This window comes from Megalops cyprinoides, chromosome 20 (genome assembly GCF_013368585.1).
Source record: "Megalops cyprinoides isolate fMegCyp1 chromosome 20, fMegCyp1.pri, whole genome shotgun sequence".
Taxonomy (NCBI): Eukaryota; Metazoa; Chordata; class Actinopteri; order Elopiformes; family Megalopidae; genus Megalops; species Megalops cyprinoides.
Window position 1 is genome coordinate 1,212,986 of NC_050602.1, and position 25,092 is coordinate 1,238,077.

The 25,092-nt window shown below is 40.2% G+C and overlaps 1 protein-coding gene and 1 long non-coding RNA gene across 2 annotated transcripts; one reads left to right on the forward strand and one right to left on the reverse strand.

Moving 5' to 3' along the window:
• The first annotated feature begins 918 nt into the window (after window positions 1-918).
• On the forward strand, window positions 919-10,386 carry LOC118796024 (coiled-coil domain-containing protein 106-like). Its single transcript, XM_036554857.1, has 3 exons — window positions 919-1,042; window positions 3,387-3,535; window positions 10,261-10,386. The coding sequence occupies exons 1-3, from the start codon at window positions 919-921 to the stop codon at window positions 10,384-10,386; spliced, it is 399 nt and encodes a 132-aa protein (XP_036410750.1).
• A 14-nt stretch (window positions 10,387-10,400) lies between these two features.
• Window positions 10,401-17,315, reverse strand: LOC118795317. The gene is made up of 4 exons (XR_005005810.1): window positions 17,179-17,315; window positions 17,040-17,092; window positions 16,863-16,925; window positions 10,401-11,013 (listed from the first exon to the last, which is right to left on the reverse strand). It is a non-coding gene; the product is annotated as an uncharacterized LOC118795317 (long non-coding RNA).
• Window positions 17,316-25,092: the final 7,777 nt, after the last annotated feature.

Below are 25,092 nucleotides of genomic sequence, written 5' to 3' on the forward strand. Positions count from 1 at the left end.
GTAGTCTATATGGAGCTAGGCAGATTGGTAACTTTATAAAAAAATCTCTTTTGTGAAGGGCATATCCTAAAATTACTGATTATCTAGCTAGAGTATAATACTATACGTTTTAAAATGTGAACGTTGAATGCGGCTACTTGTGCAACTGGAATAAGGTAGCTAACTAGCTAGTTAGCTAACCTATGTATTTAGCAAACGTTTGGTAGTTGCACCAGCTAACGTTAGTTAGCCAGTACAAGACTGGGTATTGATTAGCAAGCCCAAGCAGGCCGCTTTGGTTAGGCAAAGTAGTTATTTATGTTTAGCATTCATTACCAGCTTTCCCTCGTGAGAAAGCTAGCCAGACTGTGAGCTGGCCAATAAAGTGAAGTTAGACAATCATTGGTCCAACAGCAAAAACCCTTTAGCGGGACCTCCTCTCCACTGTCGTAATTGTAACATTAGAGCCCTGTCCCGGGCCCGTTTGAATTTAGATGTCCCGTATTTCATTTTGCTGAAGTTGGCAACCCTAGCCAGCAGTACAGTGGACTTCAGAATTAATGGCACTTTGATGAAGATGAACACAAACGGCTATACAAAATTAACTGCACAGAGCTATATTCTATGTTCAGACATTGAATAGGGAAAATATTTTTTTTTTCCAAATAAAATTGGTCAAGGAAAAAGTTATCACATAATGGTATATTTTCTGAAACATATGCATAAATTCTCATTTTCTCATATTAAAACTGTCATTTTTCATGTAGCTAATAAAGTATCACATTGTTTCAGACAGTCAATGTTGAAGAGGCAGTTCAGCATACAGAGATGAATGAAACTCGAGAGGAGAAATGCTGCAACAAAATTAAAATCCACATATTTATGTACATTTTCATGCATTTAACTTAAATAGAGATTACTCTGTCACCAACTGCACATATGAAACTGGAAGAACTCCGAGCTCAGCTTGAAATTGAAAGGAACAAGAATCTAATGCTGGAAACTACGATGAAGAACTTGCAAGAGGACAAGGAATTTTTAAAACAGCACTTGGGCCATCAAGGTATGCATGTAGTAAAATGAATGTGGAAAAAAGACATAGATCAAGGTTTGTATTTTGTGCAAGGGTTATGGTTTGGGATAATATTAGCATTATTTTGTAGTATGACTGGGGGAAAAAATAATTACTTTCAAACAACCTGTGAAGGTAAAGGATGTGGAAATCTCTAAATGTAATTTCTTAATTTACAAAAAAATTATATTTAATTTCTTGTAGGTAGGCTTCAGGTTCAGTTTACTTTGGGAAACAGTATTCTGTTCTGTGCAATTCTTTGCCGAACAGTTAGTGGAATTTCAGTCTCTCATGAACCCACAGTACTGCTAATAGTATTGTTGTTACTCATTGACTGCATGAATGATTTATTGGCAGTCTGTGTGTAATATTGTAGGTAAGTGGCTTAGGCCCCTAAACTCACTGTTCACTACCTCTGGATTACTAGGTGAAAGTTTGTGGATGTATGGCCTAAGAGCATCTTAATTTATATGCAGATTTGGTGGATTTTAAATGTTTTTACTAACTACCTATAAATGCACAACACAGTAGGCCAGCTAAATTAGCCAGTGTTTTTCTGCTTTTGGACTTGCAAGCCAAAAAAAAATGGATGTTTATATGCAATATGAATCTTCTAGTTAGCAATTTGACAAATAAAATTTGCTTACTAGCTAATTGATTAGCTGGCTACGCAGCTGGGTTTGCCTTTTTAGGCACCTCCAAGTAGCTATCAAATTATCTAGCAAAGCTGGCAACGAGCCTCATCTCACTCAGTTTACCATGTAGATGTCACAAAGGCAAATTATAAAATGGATAGTTAATCTCCCTAGGTAAGTAATCAATCTCACTTGCTGGCTATAACTCCAGCAGCTGATATGTTAGTTAGTAGCCATCTTAACCGGTTAACATCAGCTGATCCTTATTTTTGTTGCAGAGCAACATACAATTATTGTTTAAATGTCAGGTACTATATATTCAAGCAGAAGGATGGCAGTTAATGACTTTGCTCCATAACATAAAATTTTATGAAAATTTGTGTTCTTAATATTTTAAATGTGTAGTAATTGTTTTATAAAAGCAATAGGGCACTGGAGGCCATGCTATATTGTGAATATAGTCACGGCTGAGGGGTCGCAGGCACAATGCTGCATGTCATGCTTAACAACGCCTTGGAGCCATGTGTTCACAATATAGCACGGCCTCTCATACCTTATTGTTTAATTAACATTTTGGAGCAGTGCAGAGCTGCACAAGGATGTTCTAATACAGAATGAGTTGCTTTATTTACAGGGACGGAGACAGAAATAACTGCAAATTCAGAAGTGGAATCAATGTCCACATCTCTGTCACCATCCTCATCATCAAGATCTGAGTCCAGTTCTGAGGAGGACAAGATGGTAAAAAAAAAGGAAATCATCCAAGAAAAAGAAGGGAAGGAAGGTGACCACGGCCAATAATCGCACAAAAGGTAAGATGAGACTAAAGCTCAGTGCTATCTATTTGATTCCCAGAATTGACAGGGTGGAACCTGATTATTTGAACTGTAATTCTTTGACAATAGTTAAGAACAATACGTAAGACCAATCTATAAACCAGGAAGATTGAACCCCGTCTGAAGGAAGTAGCAGTGCATTCCTCACCACTCAGAAGCTTTTTAATAAGTTCTTAAACTTAAATAACAAATGATTACAGTTAAGCTAATTGTAATGAAACAGACTGGGATCCAGATGCGGTTACGGGGTTTTAATGACAGAATCCAAGAACGTGGTCGGGGACAAAACAGGTCAGCAACAGGAATCAGAAGCACACCAATCCAGAATCCAAAAACCACAAGCAAGGTCCAGAGAACAGGCAAGAGGTCAAAACACGGGAATCGTACGAACAACTGACAGAGAGCAGGCTCAGTAAAGTCACACAAGAACAATACCTCACAAGGAGGCAAACTGAACTGAGTCCTTAAATAGCCAGGGCTTGATGATGATTGGGTTACAGGTGTGCTTGAGTGGGAGTGGTTGAGCCAGGCTGAAATGGGCGTGGCTGGTCTGACTGAGCAGGTTGAGCTGGGTGTGGCTGAGCTGGCTGATGGGGAGCAGGTGTGACACTAATCTTAGTATGTTTTAGATGTGTTGCACAATTAGTGCATGCTCCATTATTATATAATGTTTGAATTAAGCAGACTGAGTTGCAGAAAATTTCAATATTTTACCATCTACTTTAGCTGCAGTGAATATGTCAAAGGCATATGGAGAACTAACTGGTATGTTAATGACATTTTAAAACTTTGCTTTGATAGGTTTTTCTGTAAATTCTAATTTTCTGTACATTTGGACTGATGTGGATTGTTTTCTTATTGCAGTGAAACATGTAAGTGCTGTCATTCAGCGTTACAAGGCAGCATTGAAATACTACAGGGAAGGAAACTCCATGAGAAGAGCCTTTGAGAAAGCTGGTATCGATCGAAACACCATTTCCAGAACAGCACAAATTGCTGAGTTGTATTTAGCAGCACCACATTTTTTTTTAGTTTTTAGTAGCCTCCAATTGGGTGTGTTAATTAGACATAGAGTTTCATTTGTTTCTCATTCAGAGACATTACATGTTTTTGTAGGATATTTCCTCTTTTTTATTTTTCCTGGAAGTTAAAATACAAGTCAAACTGTAATGTTGCAGTTACTCTTCAAATGGTCTTAGAAGGTGTGGAGTTTACAGTTATACACAAGCATGCACTGTACCTCAAACACACACTCACATCAAAATACACACACACATGCATTCATACACATACTCACGCCCAAAAAATCATTCTTGGTTTTTTATGGGGGGACAGCATGTGCAAACACATTCACACATACACTCTCACACATATCCACACACACACACACCTACGCATTCTTTTTTGTTGTCCACTCCAGAAGTCCTTTCATTTATAGTATTTTATGTGTCCCTTATTCATTTTATCTAATAAATACTTATCTTTCAAAAGCTGTTTTCCCTTTTTGTCCCCCCCCCCCCCCACACACACACACACAATGTAAGTATAAGAACCACTAAAGAAGATGTGATTATGGGTCACATGGAGATAGCTTTACTAGAATAGTCCCAAATACTTAATGAGAATGTAAAGAGGTGAGTCACATAACTTGAATTATACCAAAAAGCGATGGCATGCGTTATGACAAGTTCGTGACATTGTTATGCAGGCTTTATGGCGCATAGTTCAAGTAAAGTGTTACCATTACGTCTTTTTTTCTGTAACTGTAACGGAATACAGTTACCTTTTTTGTATCCTAATTACGTATGTGAGGCCATGTAAAATTTAATCACCAAACTACCATTAAAGTATTACAGCTGACGTGTTAGTGATTTTATGTTTCAAGATTTGTTGGACGACAGTCCCATGGTGCTTTTTCATTGTCGCTTAATCCTATTAAACTTTCAGACACGTTTTCTGATCCTTTCTATAAGGATCAGCCAGTTTAACCGATGTCGTGGACTTTGAGTGGGAGGGGGACGGTGAAAGGTCTATTCAAAGTGTTCAGGGTTTTTGTAATGGTCTTAAGTGCAGAGACTTGTTGGGCATTTTGTTAATGTTTTGTTTATTATGTACATACTCACACAAATGGCAAGGCACATGCTGCATCGTCAAGGTTGACAAGATACGTTTCTCTACAATCTGACTGGGATTTCTGAATTTAAAGTGATCTCTTGAAATGTTAGCGGTCTTAGGAAGTTAGTTAAATTAAAGCAAGTAGACTAGTATGTATGACCAGACTTTCAATTTCAATTTAAATTTTAGCCAAATCTGGTATTTACTGACGAGACTCATCTGCTCTCTTGTGAGATTATACTCTTAAGGAGGAGATGGCCTGGTTAGGTGCTCTCAGCCTCTTTCTCTTTACATGCAAGGGAAGGTGCACTGCTTATACACAAATCTTTACCATTTTGCATACATAAAACCACTTTAGACCCTGGTGATGGATTCATTATTATCCGTGGTTCCTTGCTAAGTCAGAACTTAACTCTAGTAAATGGTCCCAACAATGATGATGCAAATTTCTACAATAATTTATTTTTAACACTTTCTTCAATACATGGTAACATACTGATGGATTTTAACTTTTAACTTTAACTTACTCTGAATCCTCGCTCTTCTGGTACTGACACTTCTCATGTTCAGTGCAGGAGAACTATTCAACAGTTTATGTTAGATCTGAACCGATGTGACATATGGAGGATTGCAAACCCTACAAAAAGAGAATACTCATGCCATTCTCTTACCCATCAGACATACTCTCAAATTGACTACTTTCTAATTCCTAGATCTCTTATCTCCAGTGTAACTGATTGTGTATACAACAGCATTGTCATCTCAGATCATGTCCTAATTGGAATGACCTGCTCAATTATAGCAGCTATGAAAGGGCACATACTATGACTTTTGAGACCACAGTGGCTGCATGATCCAAACTTCCTAGGTTTTTTTGGAACACATATTGACAGAAGTGGACAAAGTACACAACTCCTTTACTTGAGTCAAAGTATAGATACTCCTGGTCAAATATTACTCCAATACCAGTGAAAGTTGTTAAGTCAAATTTTCACTTGAGTTAAAGTACTGGAGTACTTTTAAAAATGCTCAAGTACTCAAGTACATTTTCTTTTTAATTTCAACGCATTGTTGTATTGTTGCCACAATGCATTTACAGAACCTAATAACTCTGAAACAACCTACTGAATGCACTGACTTGTTTGTAGAGCCTGTAGAATAAAAAGCTTGTAGAATATGCTACAAAGTCTATATAAATGCCTATAGAAACACGATTGAATCCATTGTCGTTTATATTTTTAATTTTTTAATTTTATTTTTTATACACATAGATAGCTAGGGTGTTAATGTCAAGCCAGTCATAAAACCCAACTGGCTAACTAACGCGTAGATGTCAACCTATATGGTTTGCCTGTATGAAATACCGGGATTGTACATATAGCTATGGCGGGATACGGGAAATGTAGTGTAATACACTTTTCCCCAATAGAAACAAAAACAAAAATTATAGAAATTAATGACCTGTAAATAGAAAATTAAGCTGTAATATAAATTAACAGGCTATAAACCATCTGAAAACGATGACCGGATGATGCAAATAGCACGCTAGCTCACATGCACAGTGGTTCTGTGGCACGTCTGATTTGTTTGGTGCATAGCTAGCTAGCTAAGTAGTAAATCTGCCGAATTTTGCTAAACATTGTAGGGTCGAAATGTTTCGTTGTAGCTGGACAGCTCAGCTAGAAAAGTTTGGCAACTAGACAGTGATCAAGCTATTTCTTCCACAGCTAGCTAGCATTAATGATGTATCCCACTGTTACGGGTATGCCACATGACGTCAGGAAAAGGGTGCACGGAAGTAAGGTTTAGGGGTCACATGACGTCAGGGTCACGGGTGCACGAACTTGTGCACCTTGGGTAATTTAAATGTCTATGGCGGCAAGCACAGTCGGACGGAATTTGAGTGAGTACCAGCGTACTATATTGTGCGAATTTAGTGTTGTCTCGCTTTGTGTTTAAGAGCCGCTTTTTGTGTAAAGTTCGTAAGACGGTGGTGCATTTTTTGTCGAGTTTATTTTCTAGTTTTGTTTTGGTTGTTTTGGGTAGGACGGTGGAGCCGGTCCGACGGTCTATTGCAGACTGGCCGGTCCCCACCGTTTTATTTCATTCTTTTGCGCACCGATCTCCAGATCTCCATACTTTTCTTTACTCCACATTACTTTCTTCCCTCTCTCTAAAACCACTCTTTCTAAAACTCCAGTGCACTGCTATCTCTCCAACTATCTGTTCTCCAATCTGTATAAATACTGTTCAACCCGTTCAACTGCGAAGCCCTCGCCACTGCGTCTTCTGCCCGGCTGGACCAAACTCGGAAGAGTGAGTAGCCGGGAGTGTTATATTATTATGTGCGGAGTATTTGTCCTGCCAACTGCCCTGTGACTGCCTGTAGTCACCTTTGGTAGGAGTCTGGCCGTAACACCCACCAGTAATGATTCTCCTACAAAAAAAATTGAGTGGGAGAATACACCATTGAATAATATAATCAGGGCATATTTTTGACAAATTTTTTGTCGACAAAATTAACATTGAATTTTAGTCTGTCAATTTTATGGCGATGGGTGCTCTGGTGAGGAATCATCATCTTTATCTGCTGTATCCATCATTACCACTGCCAAGTTAAAATTTAACTGTTCAAAAAATGCAGCAAGCACTCTGAATTTGACTGACAGCGTAGGAGCAGTTGACTGTGATTGGTTATTACATTTTAGAAAAGAAAAGAAAATTCATCCGCTCACTTCAAAGCCATGCTTCAAAGTAACGAGTAACCTTCATAAAAATGTAGTGGAGTCAAAAGTACAATATTTGTCTTTCAAATGTAGTGGAGTAACTGCTTTTGAAAGGTTTCCAAAAAAAATTAATACTCAAGTAAAGTACAGATACTCGAAAAATGTACTACACCTGCATATTGATAACTACTTTCAATTGAATACATCTGAAACTTCTGCATCAATTAGATGGGAGGCATTTTAAGTTTATATTAGAGGTCAAATGATGAGCTATACCACGAACAGGTCAAATAAACATTGCTTGCAAATGATGGAGCTTTAAGGAGGTATAAGGGGACTTGAAAGGGAAATTTATGTACACAATACAAGGGAGACGAAACAGAAACTAGCCATGTTTAGAGCAAAATATCATGAGTGATAAAGCTGATAAAGCTCTTGCTGGGATAATGAGACTAAGGCAAACAAAGAGAAAGATCAAAATGAAAGATCAATCAATGAAATTGAAACCAATTGAAATTGAAAATGGAGACAAAATAACAAATCCACAGGAAATCAATAACTTGTCTGAAGTATTTTTCTCAGCTATACGTATCAGATTGCCCAACAGCTACTGAAAGTCTTCATTATTTTCTAGACCACCTAGAGATTCCTTCTCTAGGAAAAGAAGCCAAAACTGATCTTGATTCCCCAATCCAAATTTCAGAACTGTCTGATGCCATTGTCAATATGAAAGGTGAGAAAGATGACCCAGATGGTCTACCCATAGACATTTAATCATTACATATGTTTGAAGAGTGTATTGATACAGGCCAACTTCCACCCAAACTGCGAAACGCCCTTATAACATTGATATTAAAACCTGAAAAATCACCCACAAAGTGTGAATCCTTTTGTCCAATCTCATTGATGCCAAAATCACAGCAAAGGTCTTTGCACAAAGACTTGAGAAATATCTGCCCTCACTTTCTATGCCTGACCAGAATGGCTTTATCAGGGGACTTCAGGCTTTCCATAACATAAGAAAAGTGTTAAATATTATATATGCAAATAATGAGATAACAGACACAGCAATATTATCACTGGATGCTGAGAAGGCCTTCGATAGGATGGAACATTGATATCTTCTGCATGTGCTTTCCCACTTTGGATTCGGAAGCTATTTCTATAATTGGATTAAAATACTATATAACAACCCAGCAGTTTCAGTAATGATGAATATTATTGTATCCAAGCCTTTCAGTCTTGCCAGGGGCACACGGCAAGGTTGCCCCTTGTCACCACTGGTTTTTGTACTAGCAATAGAGCCTCTGGCCATCGCTATTAGAAATAATCAAAATATGGGTATTAAGGTAAATGATTTTGAAAAGAAAATTCGTTTATTTGCTGATGATATCATACTCTTTATGTCAGACAGGCATTTTATACCAAATTTGCTAGAACTTTATGGAGTTATGGAGCTTTTTCTGGCTACAAACTCAATGAGTCAAAATTTACTATCCTTTTTCTCAAAAGCTCTGAAAGGGTGACTCTGCCATTACAAACACCATTCAAGAATGTTGTAAAGAGCTTTACATATCTTGGAATAAAAATCACTCTGAACATTGAGGGACTAGTCCCTGCAAACTACAATCCTATGATAGCTTTGGTGTCTGAATCCATTAATAGGTGGACAGCATTGACAGTCTCTTTGATTGGCTGTATCAATATACTTAAAATGAAAGCACGCCCAAAGTTCCTCTATCTCTTTCAATCCATACCACTTGGACCTCCTGTACATTTCTTTACAAAGATGAAACAGCTGTTTTGTAATTTTATTTGGAATAGAAGGAGTTCTAGGCTTTGCTTATCCCTGCTGTATCTACCCTATGAAAGAGGGGGGTTAAGACTCCCAAACCTGCAGTGGTATTACTGGGCCACTCAACTCTCAGCAGCCTTCTTTAGGTTTTCAGAAGAGCCCTCAATACCATGGGTAAAAATTGATCAATATACAACTTTTACCGCTTAATTTATATGTATACTCCACCAAACTTAAAGAACTTTAAAAATCTACATTCAATCCATTTGTCAAAAATACATTAAGAATCTGGCATGAAGTACAGAAACATCTAGACGAAAATCCTTGCTTGTCCCAATTCTCACCTATTTGGGGTAACTGTAGCTTTATACCTGGCACAAAAGACATGGATTTTAAAATTTAATAAAGAAAAGAATTTGTAAAATTGCAGACCTACATGACAATGTGCACTCATGTCTTTTGAAAAATTAAGTTGAAAACCTGAAAATCCTAAATCCACCCAACACTTTTTTAAATATCTTCAGATTAGAAACTTCATATGAAAGACACAGAACACTCTACTTCCACCCAATCTTACCTCGATAGAAAAGATTGCTTATAGTTTTCAATATGAGCGTGGGCAGACCAACTGATTTTATCAAATGATTGTAACCAGCTCACATGAGATCATATATCACACCAGCATTATTGAATAGATTTAAAGCTACGGTCCCCAATCTGTGTATTAAATGTAGAACTCAGAGAGGCTCACTCTATCATTGTATTTGGGAATGTCCTGTTATCCAAAGATTCTGAACAGAAGTTTTGAATATTCTTTGTCATGTCATGAGTGTAAAATTACCCACATGTCTGAGACCATGTAGTTTTGGACTCTTTCATGCTGACTGTAACCTAAATAGCTGCAAAAGATAATGATTATGTTTTGTATATTACAAGCAAATATACAATTGCTCAGTTTTGGAAATTTGTCACTAAAACAAGTATTCAGTGTTGGCTTGACGAGCTATCACACTCGCTTGCTCTTGAAAAAACTTACATTTGTGGTAAAAAAATAAATATTCTGCTTTTGAAACCATATGGGGCACTTTTATGGTGTTTTTAGAGGGGGTCGAGAGTCACAAATGCCAACGTTGGCCCCCGGCACCCAACTCAGGTTCCCCAAATAGATCTGCCCGCCACAGACGACCAGGACACAGGAGTACAGGTACAAAAGCTTTATTACAAGTAAATGATAAAAAAAAAAAAAAAACACAATTCATGCAGGGATGGCTCACACTCCACTGATCCCACCCCTCCTAACCTTCCTCCCGCCCCCTTCTCTATGGCGGCCCTTCTCTCGTCTCCAGGGAGGAGTGGGTCCTCACACACACACGCCAACACACACACGCGCAAACAAAAACAAAGGGTGGGACTAAAAAAAACAAAAAACAAAAAAAAACAGGGACGGAGTGCTGCTGATGCCCTTGGTCCAGACCGCTCCCTCTCGACGCTGATTTTCGCCACTCGTCCTTCTTGCGCAGCTCCGGAGCAGGCGCTATGGCCGCGCTGGGGGAAAAGAACACAGCGGCACGAATCACCCGCTCTGCAAGGCTGGGCCGACTGCAATAAGGAATGCACAGACACAAATGGCAACACCGCCAGTCACGTTCCTTACTGCACAGGGGTACCGTCCTGATTCGCCTCCTGCCCAGCCTGGGGTGCCGCCGCTCCAGCCTCGCTTCTCTTCTCCTGCCGGCTTCCGCTGCTTTGCCTGCCCTGGGCATCACTCCTGGAAGCGGTCTGGATCTGCAGCGCTCCGCCGTCACTCACTCCTCACTCCCACATATTAAAAGAGATCCCCTCCCGGGATCTTTCCCTGATACACAAAAGAAAAGAAAACCAAAACTTAACCAAAATATTCCCAAAACAAAAGAAAAACCCGGCCAAAAACGATAACCGAAATCAAAACCGAAAATAACCAAACGCAACAAACCCGAACTAAACAAAAACAAAACTTCCCCGGAAAACCTGTGGCACGAAGCCTTTCTTTCCCGAGCCGTCCGTCCCTCCCGACTGCCTGAATTGTCATGCTTTTAACCTGTACTCCTGCTAATCAAGACCAATCCAGAACAGCCACGGACCCCACCAGTTCGGCAGCGGCAGCCACTCAGCAACCCAGGCTCAAACACGCACCTGCGGTTCCCAATTAATTCCCGATCGCAGCGCTCAACGCGGTGGCAACTGTCAGTTTACCTCCTGACATAAACACTGCAAGAACCTTTTAGCTGTCAGACCTGCCTCCAGCCAACTCCCTTATCAGCCACACCCACGCTCTGAGTCACCTGAGTTTTAACCACACCTGCAGCAAATTCACCTAATCGCCACTGGGGGATTTACAGTTTCAGGCACTTCTTTGTGAGGTATTACACTTGCTATACTGAGCTAGTTCATTGGTGTTTGTACTTTACCCAGTTCCTGTTTTTTGATCTGTTTGCCTGTCTTTTTGACCCTGCTCTCTGTCTGGCTATTCCATAGCTGAAGAGTTCCGAACTTCCACTGGCATTAATGTAAGCACAAAAACTGTGTGGCGGGAGCTTCATGGAATGGGTTTCCATGGCCGAGCAGCTGCATGCAAGCCTCACATCACCAAGTCCAATGCCAAGCGTCGGATGGAGTGGTGTCTGGGTTTGGCGGATGCTGGGGGAACGTTACCTGCCTGACTGCATTGGGCCAACTGTGAAGTTTGGTGGAGGAGGCATAATGGTATGGGGCTGTTTTTCAGGGTTTGGGCTAGGCCCCTTATCTCCAGTGAAGGGCAATCTTAATGCTTCAGCATACCAAGACATTTTGGACAATGCTATGCTTCCAATTTTGTGGCAACAGTTTGGGGAAGGCCCTTTTCTATTCCAACATGACTGTGCCCCAGTGCACAAAGCAAGGACTATAAAGACGTGGTTTGATGAGTTCGGTGTGGAAGAACTTGACTGGCCTGCACAGAGCCCTGACCTCAACCCCATCAAGCACCTTTGGGATGAACTGGAACGGAGATTGCCAACCAGGCCTTCTCGTCCAACATCAGTGCCTGACCTCATAAATGCTCTACAGAATGAATGGGCACAAATTCCCACAGAAACACTCCAAAATGCAATACAATGTCAATACAGTCCCTGTTGGTGTAATGGTCAGGTGTCTGAATACTTTTGTCCATATAGTGTGTGTGTAATATATATATATATATATATATATATATATATACACACACACACACACATATTTTATTGGACTACTAAAAGTCTAAAAGTCCTCAGTTCTAACATGTAAGTGTTAAGAAGTAAATTGAGGTGGTGACTTTGCATCTACAGGGAAAGTCTTATGGTTAAATTCTCCAGGATCACCAGATTTAACTTTCTCAGACTTGTTGATTGGGAGTGCAGTAACTCGCATGTTTATGTTTTGATACAGAAGGAGCCCATGTGGAACATTACTGAGGACAAACAAATGAGCAACAATAGTTTGTTCAGTTCATTCTTGGACATATGAAACAAATACTACATTTTTATATTGAAGTAAAGTTGTTTTCACAGAAATAGACTGGGGCTTAATAGCCACTCTGTACTACTAGAACCTGTGGGAAACAATGAGAGAACTCAGGGAACAGGGTAATGCAGGGGAATCAAAAGCAGACCCAGAACAGAGCCTTGGGGTACCCCTGTCAAAAGAGGGAAGTAACAAGGGAACAACCTTTGCCAGGGGCCTCATTTATTAGCATTGGCACAGAAGTACTGCTAACCCCTGAATGCAAAATATATAATGTGCACTAGCCTGGTTTGTCAATCATGCATAAACAATCATCTAATGGGTCTCCCAAGTGAGTTGGTCAGAAAATGAATTTGTTTTGACTGGACACTCTGGCCTACAGTGCAGACCTTTGAGTTTGAGTCTGAGCTGATTCATTTGCAATAATTTGCTCTTTTGACCTGGAGTCCATGGCTCAATGAGCCAAGGTTGGGCTGGCTTGCCAGGGTACCCTCGTTTTACCACTTTAGTATCCTCTATCATGAGGTGCCTACAAGTGACTTGGATACCGTCAGTGGACAATGTGATTGCAGTCGCAGCTAGGAAGTTGCAGTTTTCGATTCCACAAATGGTGTGAAGATTTTAATACTGGTGAGCTAGAGATAAAATCAAAGTTTTTGGATCTCTGAGAGGTGGTGAGTCAAAACTAATAAAAAAAAATGCTGAAATCCTGTCTGCAAGCTCCCATTGAAGGATGCTCACAGCCAAAAAGTAATGAATTAGAATTATAATTACAGTTAGAAATTACAATTGACATTTCATGGCCTTTTCGTCATTTCAGAAGCTGTACCTCTCCCCTGCCGTATTATCACTTAGCCACAATGAAACCGCTATGGGCAATTATTCTGTTACTGCTTTGTTGACTGATAAATAATTGTGGCTAATAATAAGTTCAGAGAGGTACAGCATGTACGTCTAGTGTGGAAAAACCTTTTTGACAAATCAGCAATCAAATGCAATTTGGTATAACAAATATAAAAGGCCATTTTGGATCAAATAACATGATGATAGTTATGCGACAGCATTTTACATCACAAAGACTGAGAAGGACAAAGCAACAAAGTAAGAAAATCTCTCCTGAATATTTGCCAATTTCACCATTTTTCTCTCTGGATGTCTGGACCAAACAACACCTAAAAAGTCTTCATAATATTATTGTTTTTACATTTTAATATTATTGTTTATAATACTATATTCAATAAGAAAAATTACTGTATATTTTAAGGATCAGGATCATTACTTTATATATGTGGCCAAGCATCTGACTTGTAAATATCTTTTAGGAGGTCTGGCATTCATTATTATGCTTTTGTCACCAATAACATCTGTTGTACTGACTGAAAACAGCTATTAACTATTATTAGCTATTTTAACCTCTGCTTTTAATATTTTTGTGCTGTTATCAGCATTGTTCATGGCAACAATTAATTGGCTCAAATCAAATAAGACCAAAATAAAATCATTCAACAGTCCTGTAATACTTGTCTGTTGAATGATTTTAATGGATGCTCTGTTTTGAATGTCCTTTGTTTGTTCATTTCTACATAAGTGGATTTGTGCTTCATGCATCAGTTATGTAATGTTCTTCTGTAATGTATATGCAATTAATATGTTTGTGGGATATGGTCATTTCTGTGTGTGTGTCTAAAGGAAATATTATCAGACTGGTCGACGTTAGCGCAAAGAGTAATTTGACAGTAATGACAGTATGTCATTTAGCAATGATGGAGGATGGAAAAATGTAGAAGCTGAAAATAGAATATGAAAATAGAATTTTTGTACTTGCCTGAACCAAACCATGAAACGGTGCTTCATTTGGATAATAATCCACTCAGGCTTTGAATGACTTTCACACACACCCTGCACAGTTCAGAACATAAGCCACTACATTTCAGAACCCAATTCGTGCCACAGAAGTGCTTTTTTTTAAATGGTTCGCCTGCACCAATTCTAAAGTTTCTCTTAACTCGGCTGGGCTCTACTCTCATCAGCAGGGGAACACAGGGAAGCTGAAGGTGCCTGAGTTTCTGTTAAAAACCGCTACAAACATAAAAAGGCTACAGTTATTTTACCTATAGCTAAAAGGATCCACCACAGATCAAGGGGCAGTGTGAGTGAATGACCAACAGGTTATGCTGAGTAAAATAAAATCCACTAGATAAGAGAACTCTGTCTAAATAAACAAATAACTTGTACAAAACCCTTTTTCTAATGGACAGCTCATTTGAGGGCCTTGGATGGAGAGTGAAGAAGAGACTAATTAAACTTCCTGAGATCCTGATGTTTCCTGTGCGCTGGCCAGCATAATCTCTGTAATCATAAGAGGAGTAAGAACGGTCTCTAAAATGTAGCCAAAGTCCTTATATATTTAATACGAATGGCCATATCATTTCACGCAGACTATTTCTGAAATAATCATGCTGTTAATAATGGAAACACTTTTACACATGACTAAATATATATGTTAAAAATACATTGGATTCATTGCAGTCTGAACAATTTAAATATGCAGCAAAATCATTATGAAAGGTAATGAAACATTGTATTGATTAGTTTAATGGCAATAGAAAATATTAGTTCATAAATCAGACTACTTAAAAGTTGGTCCAGGGTGAACAGTTCCATTCAAGGTCTGCAGGAATGTCCCAAGTGCACTGATTGGGAAATGTGTCACAGATGTAGATAAGAGTACAGACATTGTCAGCTGTTACATTTCTGTGAATGTGTGTTCTAATGCCTTAGAAAATGCATTTTATCAAAGCTGTGGGTGACTAACCCCTGGACTCAATCAACATTCATCCAGAACTTTGACTCACAAATAAATGCAAACTTTCCATTTTTCAATGGATATACAGTATGTACTTTTTTCCTCTCATTCATTTTGGTGATCACGGAACCCACCAAACTGTGGGCAGAGGAAAAGAAGTAGCTCGTTTTCAGCTAAAGTCACGGTAAGGACAAATGTTTACGGGATAAATCTTTACAAGCTGCCCTGACCCACAAAAAAAAAAACTTTTTATTTTGGTGGCAGAGTGGCAAGGAATAGGAAGTCCAAAGAGATATTAAACAGGAAATAAGAACAGGTAAACTGTTACTGGAAAAGGAAAATAAAAATGACTTGGGGACAGGGGTTATGGGTTTTATATGAGACGGAAGCCTGTGGTTGCTTTGATTAACTCAATTCAATTTTATCTGTGACCTGGTGGAATTAACTGTCAAAGGTCTTGGCTCTAGGGTATTCGACTACGCCACCTGGGGACTTTCACCCCAAGAAATATTTACGACTTATATTCCTAAGATATTGTACGGAGACAAGAGGGTTCTCATATGCAAGTAAGCTAGCAGAGACAACAGAGACGTAGTATTTCAGTTTGAATACAAAGGTTTATTTAACAAATAAATTAAGTTAAAAATGTAAGTCTGCACTTTATTGCTACAAACTCTTAAAAACAGGTGGGAATGTAATAAGGGCAAGCAATGCTGCCAGAGGAAGGGGTAATGGCTGCCACCAGAGATAAACAACTGTTGAAAAATGATAGGGGATGAGTAGGCTGATCGCCGAGGAGGTTACCTTTGCTGGGAAGGGGAGAGACCGACACACCTTGTGCCCTTGTTCCTGGTGCCTACTAACACACACATGCACATATACACACGCACAGCAAATAGTGACCACAGTAAATAGTGAAGTGCACTTTACCACTATGACATTGCATGCAGTGCATGAAGGAGGGGACCCAGGTCCAGCGACCCACCCTTCAGACCAGCAGCTACACTCCCTGATAACTATGTAGGGGGGGGAAGATTAGAGCCCCAACCAGTTGGTTAAGAACTAAATACAAAATTAATATAAAAATATTGAAATATTGAGCAAAATAGTTATCTACCGATAAAAATCACGCACAACAGGTGGCAAAACGCACCAACTCAGCCCACTTACATAAAAACCTCGCAAGGCAAAAGCTAAACTAAAATTACGGGAGGCAAAGCAACAGTGGCAAATCTTCCTAAAGAGATTTAAAAAAAAAAAAAAAAAAGAACAATATTCATCATGGTCGTTCATTCACACATCAGTACCGAGTACACAACACACGTAACCCCCGATTGCCGCGAGCTACACACGGGAAGAGGCAACTCTATTTTAAATTTTACCTCTACGTGCCTTCCGGTTAGCGCGAGCGAGACTGGTGCCTACTCGGCGTCTCCAGCACAGACCTAAATTAAAACATCGCCGTTACACACACGCATATTTAAAATACAGGATCACTTGTTTGTAACATGGATTTTAACGAAGCTCCGGGTGCAACAGATTGAATAAAACGCGAATACCTTCAGTGGAGCACACACACGCCAGCGGGACGCGTTTGTAGACCCACGAATACCTGTTACCAAACAATTCAATTTTAGACACACACGTGAGCACAGCAATGATCTAACGGTGATTGAAAACCAAACAGTGAGCACATACCTTTCAGCATGGATAGCAGTACAGACCGGAAAGCAGTGAACCAAGGGACTCGAACTGCCGTGCCTAACGAAGCGGCCATATGTATACAAAAAGGCACCCTCGCTAATTACTGGTTAGCCACCCGAGTGCTACTATGGGGGCCGTGGCCAAGAAGGGAAGGAGCTACGGTGGCTGAGAGGCAAAAGGGTAGCTGCCGGTTACATATTTGTATAACGCTTTTTACAACACAAGTTGTCACAAAGCAGCTTTACATTTTTCCCAGGCCTGAGACCCCCTGAGAGCCCATCTGCTTCTGGATTCAGATAGAATTACATAGAATACTTAAAATTGTACAATGTACTTTAAGACATTTGAGTTTTGATAGGCAGTAAATAATAGAGTAATTATAAAATGTATCCTAGAGAATGTCCGGTTCTTGGCACGCAGTTGGCTTGATAGGCAGGCCAGCGAGGTAGCAGGACTGGAGATCCTGCCTGGAGCTGATGCTTGGACTACAGCTCCAGGCAGGAGCCTGGAGCAGGGATAGGAAACAAATAGAGAACAATGATTAGTGGATGGTAAGAATGACATGAATGTACAGCAGAGAGGCAGGAGAGGAGGGACAGGGAAAAAGGTGTCAGTGTGCAACCCCAGCAGTCTAACATTATGGCAGCATAACTAGGGGACAGGAGGCAAGGAACTGGCACAGTCATGAGGGTGACCCTAAGGCAGTCAACACCAGTTCACAGCACAGAGTCCATGTCATGACAGCAATGACCACTTAGTCCACCAGAGACTCTATGATCCATGCCAGCACCAGGCCATGTCCCTCAGCTAAAAGATATACTGTATAGATATGATTTGAGCCTAGACTTAAAGGTGGAGAAAGAGTAAAGTGAGTGAATTTGCTCCTGATTGAATTTTGGTCAATGACCAATGACCCGTTTGTCTGAGTTAAGGAGGAGAAAATTTTGGGCCGTCCAATTCTTTATATCTGTTAGGCAGTCCTCCATGTTTGAGATATTCAGAGGAACATCAGGTTTGACTGATATGTGTAACTGAGTCTCATCCGCATAACAGTGGAAGTTAATGTCATGTTTACAGATGATATCGCCAAGAAGCAACATGTATAATGAGAAGAGCAGAGGTCCAAGCACAGATCCTTGAGGTATACCATATTTTACTCTGGAACGAGCGGAGGATTCGTTGTTAATGGAGACAAACTGATATCGTTCTGATAGATAAGACCTAAACCAAGATAGGGCCTGTCCACTTATGCCAACCAGGTTTTCGAGGCGGTCAAGGAGGATACAATGATCAATGGTATCAAAGGCTGCACTTAGGTCTAGCAGCACAAGAAGAGAGATATAGCCATTGTCACAGGAGAATAGAAGATTAATCAAGGGAGCCACACGACATGTCAAAGTTGAAGAAGCCAGCTGTAGTAGTACCTGTGGCAAAAAAAAATCTATCAACATGTCACATTTTTAGATTTTAGTCTGGAAGCCACTAGCTGTCAGCTGTCAGGTTATGCTAGCTTGGGAGAGGGTGATGTAGGAAAGAGATTAACAAAGAACTGAGGTTTGAAAAAAAAAAAGTGAAATGACAGAAACTTGTATGAGGAACGATTCCATTTTAGGATTGTTATGACAGCCATGTCAGCGAACTCACTGCACTCCACCAGGTGCCTGTCTAGTATGGCTCTGAGGTTTCATTTTTTATTTTCCATCCGTACCTTTTTGACCTGTCCCTTATCAAAGCACAGCAGCGCTGTTGTTTAGCCTGGTTTTGTGGCTGGATGAATAATGAGAAGTGTAGGGTGTGAGGAGTGAAGATGACATATGACTAGTTATTAAAAAATAATTAAAATTTTAAAAAATAATATAATATTAATAAATACTAATTAATATAAAATTCAAGAAAAGACAGGTTGACCAATTCACTCTCATAATACTCCTAACAGTGGTGACTCCTAACAGTCATTATTTTTCAACACTGAAAAAAACAACATTTGGAATCTGCTTTAGCTTTCTCCACAATCTGTTCATCATTAATCATTAAAACAAGGACTGGAGCAAATTGTATATCATTCTACTGAATTACTTCGTACAGAATAAATAAATCTTGACCAGTTATACCAGGGCAACAGAGTAGCATAGTGGTAAGGAGCAGGAATTGTAAACAAGAGGTTGGTGGTTTGATTCCCCGCTGGGGCACTGCTGTTGCATCCTTGGGCAAGGTACTTAACCCAGAAGCACCTCAGTAAATATCCAGCTAGATAAATGTGTAACATATAAAACAAAAAACTGTAAACTATGTAAGTTGTTCTGAATAAGAGGGTCTGCAAAATGCCAATAATGTTTACGTAATAATGTTATACAGCATGTAAAAGGAGCCTTGAGCCTGAGGTACTTTTTACTGATTACCAATACTACTTATTGTCCTATCTGTATGATGTCATCAGTATTTTCCCCGACTCTGAATGATGTGTATGTTGTCTCTGTTTTACCTGTTTTAAACGTATTGGTTGAGCAGAGTCTCATAAGTACTAATGCTCTGTAGTTTTTAGCGTTTTAGCCTACCATATGTTATGTGTTTTTATGTAAGTTTCTGTCTGCACTCTAAGTTATCTATTGGAATCATGGGAATGTGTTTAATTGATTTTCTTTTTATAAGAGTGCAAAGGTCGAAGGTCAGACTAGGATGCCAAGGCTTTTGATGACCCTAAAAAACATTAGATATTTTTCTTTTCTAAATTACCTTTCTTGGGGACATTTAATGTGGCTTTTCAAATATTCAACCCTCCAGAGAATGAATAAGTTCATTACACTCTTGTGTTTGTGTATGGGCCTCATTGGGATGACAAGCAGGTTGGAGGTTCTTCCCACACAGTTCTAAAAGACCACACACTTTTGGTCCACAGACAGTTTTTATTGCCTTAGACATCTCCTTGGCCCCCTCAGCCTCATTCTTAATAGAGGACATGATGTCTTTCTTTAAACTGGGAAAAATTTGATTTACAATCAGAGGATCAGTCCAAGAAGTTCACTTACATGGCAGCCAGTGTTAACACATTCTGATCTGCTGTCTTTGCTCTCCTCTTACTGATCCATATTAATTAGTGTCAATAGCAGAACTACGAATGCTTTTAAGTAGCATTACCATCATGGGCTCTTTTTATTTATTTTTTCTTTTTTGTGTGTTTTTTGTTGTTGATGTCATCATGCTTGATTGTGTGATTAACAAGTCCAATCCTTTAATGCCTTACATCATATGTGTAATATTTGTATGTGTGTATGTGTTTTTGTTTTGTTTTCAACAAAGAAATGATTATTCCTTATGATTATTATATCATTACTGTATATATTTGCTCCATAAATACATGTACTCCGTCACATAAAACAAACAAACAAACAAAAAACAAACCCAAAGCTTTCTCTGGTGTGCTGGCCCCAGGGTCCACACATCTTGATCGTTATGCAATTCAGGCTCTTATAGATCCTCATTCAGCCACTCACATTGTCGCTATAGGACTATTGTATGTGTTGGGCACAAAGAGCCAGTTCAATGGCACTTGGGTGCAGAGCCGTATATTCTATCACAGCCTCTGAGAGAATTCAGCTCTCAATGCAAGGTGCTTCAGAGTGTTATTTTTAAAGGCAGTCCAACTCCCTCTTTTTATGGGTCCACTTCTGGTTCTTTACAGGCCTGCCAGTGCTACCCACAGCCTTACAGTGTGTACTATAAGGAAATAAATGCTCTAAAATTCCAGACACCTAAGCTGCTGTTGTTTTACCAACCCTTAAGTTGAGGGAAAATGATAAAATTTATAACAATTCCCCAGTTTCAATACAGGTGACAATAAGATCTATGTGACAGTTGGATGTGGATGTTGGAAGCTCATCCACTGAAACTGAGTATGTAAGGAATATTACAGTGGCTTGACAGATTCTCTTATCCACACCAACAATTTTACAAATTATTCATTTATGCAGAGTCATAGGAGACAGTTTTCATTAAGAACCCAACCCAAATGTATAACAGGAGTGCCCTCTCAGGGAACTGAACCAGCAACTCTGGGCGTATAAGCAGTGTTTCTTACCATTATAACACACTGTATGCCTACATACTTGAACACACCAGTGAAAACTCTCAGCTAACATCACCTGAGAGTAGTGTGTTTGTGTAGGAAGCAATTGCTTTGTGCTTCATGCTCTGCTACAGCCACAAAGCCAATGAGCAATAAAATATAAAACTATTCATGCAGTGGTATTTAACATTTAACACACTATATGTATCAGGCCTTTCCACTTGCTGAAGACCACAAATGGCCAGTTGGTGAATTCTGACAGTAACACTGTCCTTTTATGTTTTATTGTAAAAACATGCAATCAGGCACTGGAGGGGTTTCACTGCCTATTTTTCCTTTTCAAAGCTAATGCCATAGCAGCCAGAAAGCCTGCCAGTAAGGCTGGGCTAAAGTTTTACAGCTTTGCATCACACCCATGTGTAAAACACAGGAAAGAACCAGCAAAAAGGAACCTACCATTCAGGTCTGCCAAACTGCTGGAGACAGTTTATGTGAACTGACATAAGATTTTATGGAGATGTTATGCGGAATGCATTGCAACACTGCATGCATTGCAACATTGCATGCATTGCAACATTGCAACATTGATAACAGCTGATTCAAATGATCAGTTTGTTATTCAGCAGCTTCAGGAGTTCATAACGAGTTGATAATTTGAATCAGCTGTGTTGGAGCAGGGAGAGATCTAAAAGATGCAGGACATGTGGCTCTCCAGAAGAGGGTTGGCCACCCCTGTTTAAGGCATTAGAACTACTTCTGTTAGCCTCCAAAGATTTATTACCTTCTAAGAGTTCATGCTTTTACTGTAAATCCTTATTTGTACAGCCCATGTTTTCAAGATTAGAATTGCTTGTCTCCAAAGTGCTACTCTCACTTCTAACCACTCTAAGTGAAACAATGCATACTCCAATAATCAAATGATAATCCAATAACTTATATGAATGAAATGACAAACCGATGCAGCAATCAAGAATGATCCAGATTAAAATAATGACCTAAAGTCAATGTCCACTGAAATAAACCTAGATAGGTTGGCTGAGGACTAAAATATCAGCTAAGCTTTTATGGCACCAGTGGGGCCACAGGTTGCTGTGCTGGACGACCTGATGAAGTCTGGCATGTTTGTTCTCTCCCAGCTCTTCTCCCAGCAGGTCCTCATTGTGCTGTACACCTGCACCGACAGATCAGCGAACGGTGTTGATGAAGCAAGCATTTCTTTCTTCTGGTTGGTGTGAACGCCACAGGAAGTTTCACCCCTGTGACAGGGGTGAATCATGTTTCATAACCATCCCAGGACCCACCAAGCGGGCTGATGAAATGGCTACTGGCTACCGACTGCCATATCTGTGGAGTCAGTGTCAGGAACGACGTTCGCTCGCCCCTGAACCCCAACTGGTTCTTTACCCTTTGGGATCCACCCACCACATAGGACGCCAGGACAGAGTACGTAAAAGGTAAGCGAGACCAGCAAAATTTTAAATACATACAAGCAGGGACACCAAGACTCACTATTTCTCCTCCCGGTCTGGTTCGCTCCCCTCCCCAACCTGCTCTCACCCCCGGGACTCCTCCACCTCAGCCCAGAGACAACCTGCAGTACTGGGCAACCCCCAGACAGCATACCACACACACACACACAAACACACCACTCGGGTCTTTGCCCACACCCACGCGTGCTATTAACCACTCCTGGTGTCCCCACTCTGGCCCTTCCAGTGGACAATCGGGCTTTAGGGGGGGGTCCCACTTGGCCAACTCGACAGGGAAGGGGGGTTGCACCACCGGGGCAAGTCCTCATGCATGCACTGACACACAGGCACACAACAAAAAAAATAACGATGGGATGTAGCTTGGCCCCACAGTCCTGGCCTGTGTCGCTCCGTCTCGGGAACCGCCATCAGGAAGGCTCGTGGTCCACTCCGCCCCAACAAACACCACGAGACAACACAACCACACAGCCAAAACCCCAAAAAAAGAAAAGAAAAGAGAAAAAGAAGAAATAATTGATAAACTAACAAAAGAAAAATGAAGTTCACAGGAAGACTCCCAGGGACAAAACTAAACAAAAAAACTCCAAAACTAATTCCGAAAGTAGCCGGCTTCTCAACAAAAACAAATCTAAATCCAAAAAAAAAAACCCATCTAAAACTCCCCGTACACAGAGCCTTCCTCCCTGGCGTCCCTCGCAACTAAGCCCCGCATCCCTCCTAAATACCTGCCCGGCGCCCTAATCAGGAACCAGAAGCAGCTGCGAGCCCGCACTCCAGCCAAAGCCGCCGCCCAAAGGCCAATCAAACAATCATTCAATTTGCCCTGGAATGCGTGCTACCGGCGCCTCACCCACTTACCTCCAGGGAATCCAGCCTGGCCAATTGACCCTGTCAGGACTTCTGACATCAGCACTGAGCTGGCCTGCTTCGGATGGCAGGCAAGAGTATTTGCTGGAAACCAGCAGATATGGACAGGGTTTGCCTCTCTTCAACTCTCCAGTCACACACTTGCATCAGTGACAGACTAAATTCTGTTGAGATATCAGCGTGGACGCCAAGTATTCCATCGGTAAGTTTGTTGAAAAATGTTCGGAGTACTGTCCTACAGTGACTGGACTTATGGGAAAAGGTCAGCCCTAAGTAAAGGCTTTAATTTGTCTCCTTAGAGAAAATCTACTGGAAATTCACTCCTTCCATCAACTCGAGTCATACTAATGTTGAGAATAAGCCAGCAGGGTACATTGTTTGGCAGGAGGAGGTGACAGAGGCATGGATCTGTTTCTCTTTTTTTGATCTCACTCCCAATTTCAGGTCACTGTTAAATAATTATGATCTACCTGATAGGTTCTTTCTGGTGGGAGGGGCACCCCTCATTCATAATGAACCATGCATTATTTTTATGGTAATTTTTACTACAAGAAAAATGCCATTATGGAATTAAAAGAAGTTCAACTGCAATCTCATTTGTACTTGTTGCTGAAGTGTTACCTATAGTTAAATGTAATTATCATCATGAAGTAATCGTATCCATTTGTACCTCTGATACATAGTTTTAAATGCACAATATACTGTACACATATGATTGTGTCTCCCTTCATTAGCATTTAACTGGTCCGAATAAAACACCACATGGAAATTGAAATGATAACTGCACCTTATGTGCCTGGCATGTAGGTCAACAGCTAGAACATAATAGTTTGTCTCATTTGATTTGATTTATAACTATCATTTGACTCATAACTTATCAGCTGATGTATCAGCTAGTGGCAGTTAACTTATTCAGTTTGAATATAAGGATATCAGCTCATTCCCAGCATCATGAGGACACACTGAATGTCAGTGTGTTTGTTTCAAAAGATATCCCAGCCTTGGCATGGTCTTCAACTGGTTACTCAATTGCTCAACCAAACTGCAATCAATGAGACGGTACATTATGAAGTTATTTTTGTGTCTTTTTAACGCAAGCATAAGAGACAGTTTTGAGAGCAAATTTCTCGTAATGCAATCAAAAATCAAGTTTGTCTTTTTTGCGTCACAAAAAGTTTTGATTTGCGAATCAGGCCTCTTTGGTTGCAAGTCAAAAAGTTTTGTGAGTCAAAAAGTTTTACGAGTCAGTTTTACGAGTCAAAACGTTTTGCTTGCAAGTTGAACTGAATGCAATGGGTGGGATCTACGCTGATGGATGAGAGAAGAGTTTCTATTGGTGGGTTTGACTTGGATCGACAGCATGGCTACACTCATAGACATAGAAACGTAGATACCTCATTGGCTGCTGCTGTATGTCGCCTCTGTGCGTCTGCATGGTCGCCATATTGGAGCAGTCAAGATCCAAGATACAATATGTATTGAGAGATG

Excerpts from the sequence above, each read along its gene's own strand:
- LOC118796024 (XM_036554857.1), top strand. The coding sequence starts at position 919 with ATGAAACTGGAAGAACTCCGAGCTCAGCTTGAAATTGAAAGGAACAAG. Across the intron at positions 1,043-3,386 it reads ACAGCACTTGGGCCATCAAG|TGAAACATGTAAGTGCTGTC; the intron begins GTATGCATGTAG and ends TTCTTATTGCAG. Across the intron at positions 3,536-10,260 it reads TTGCTGAGTTGTATTTAGCA|AGGGGGTCGAGAGTCACAAA; the intron begins GCACCACATTTT and ends TGGTGTTTTTAG.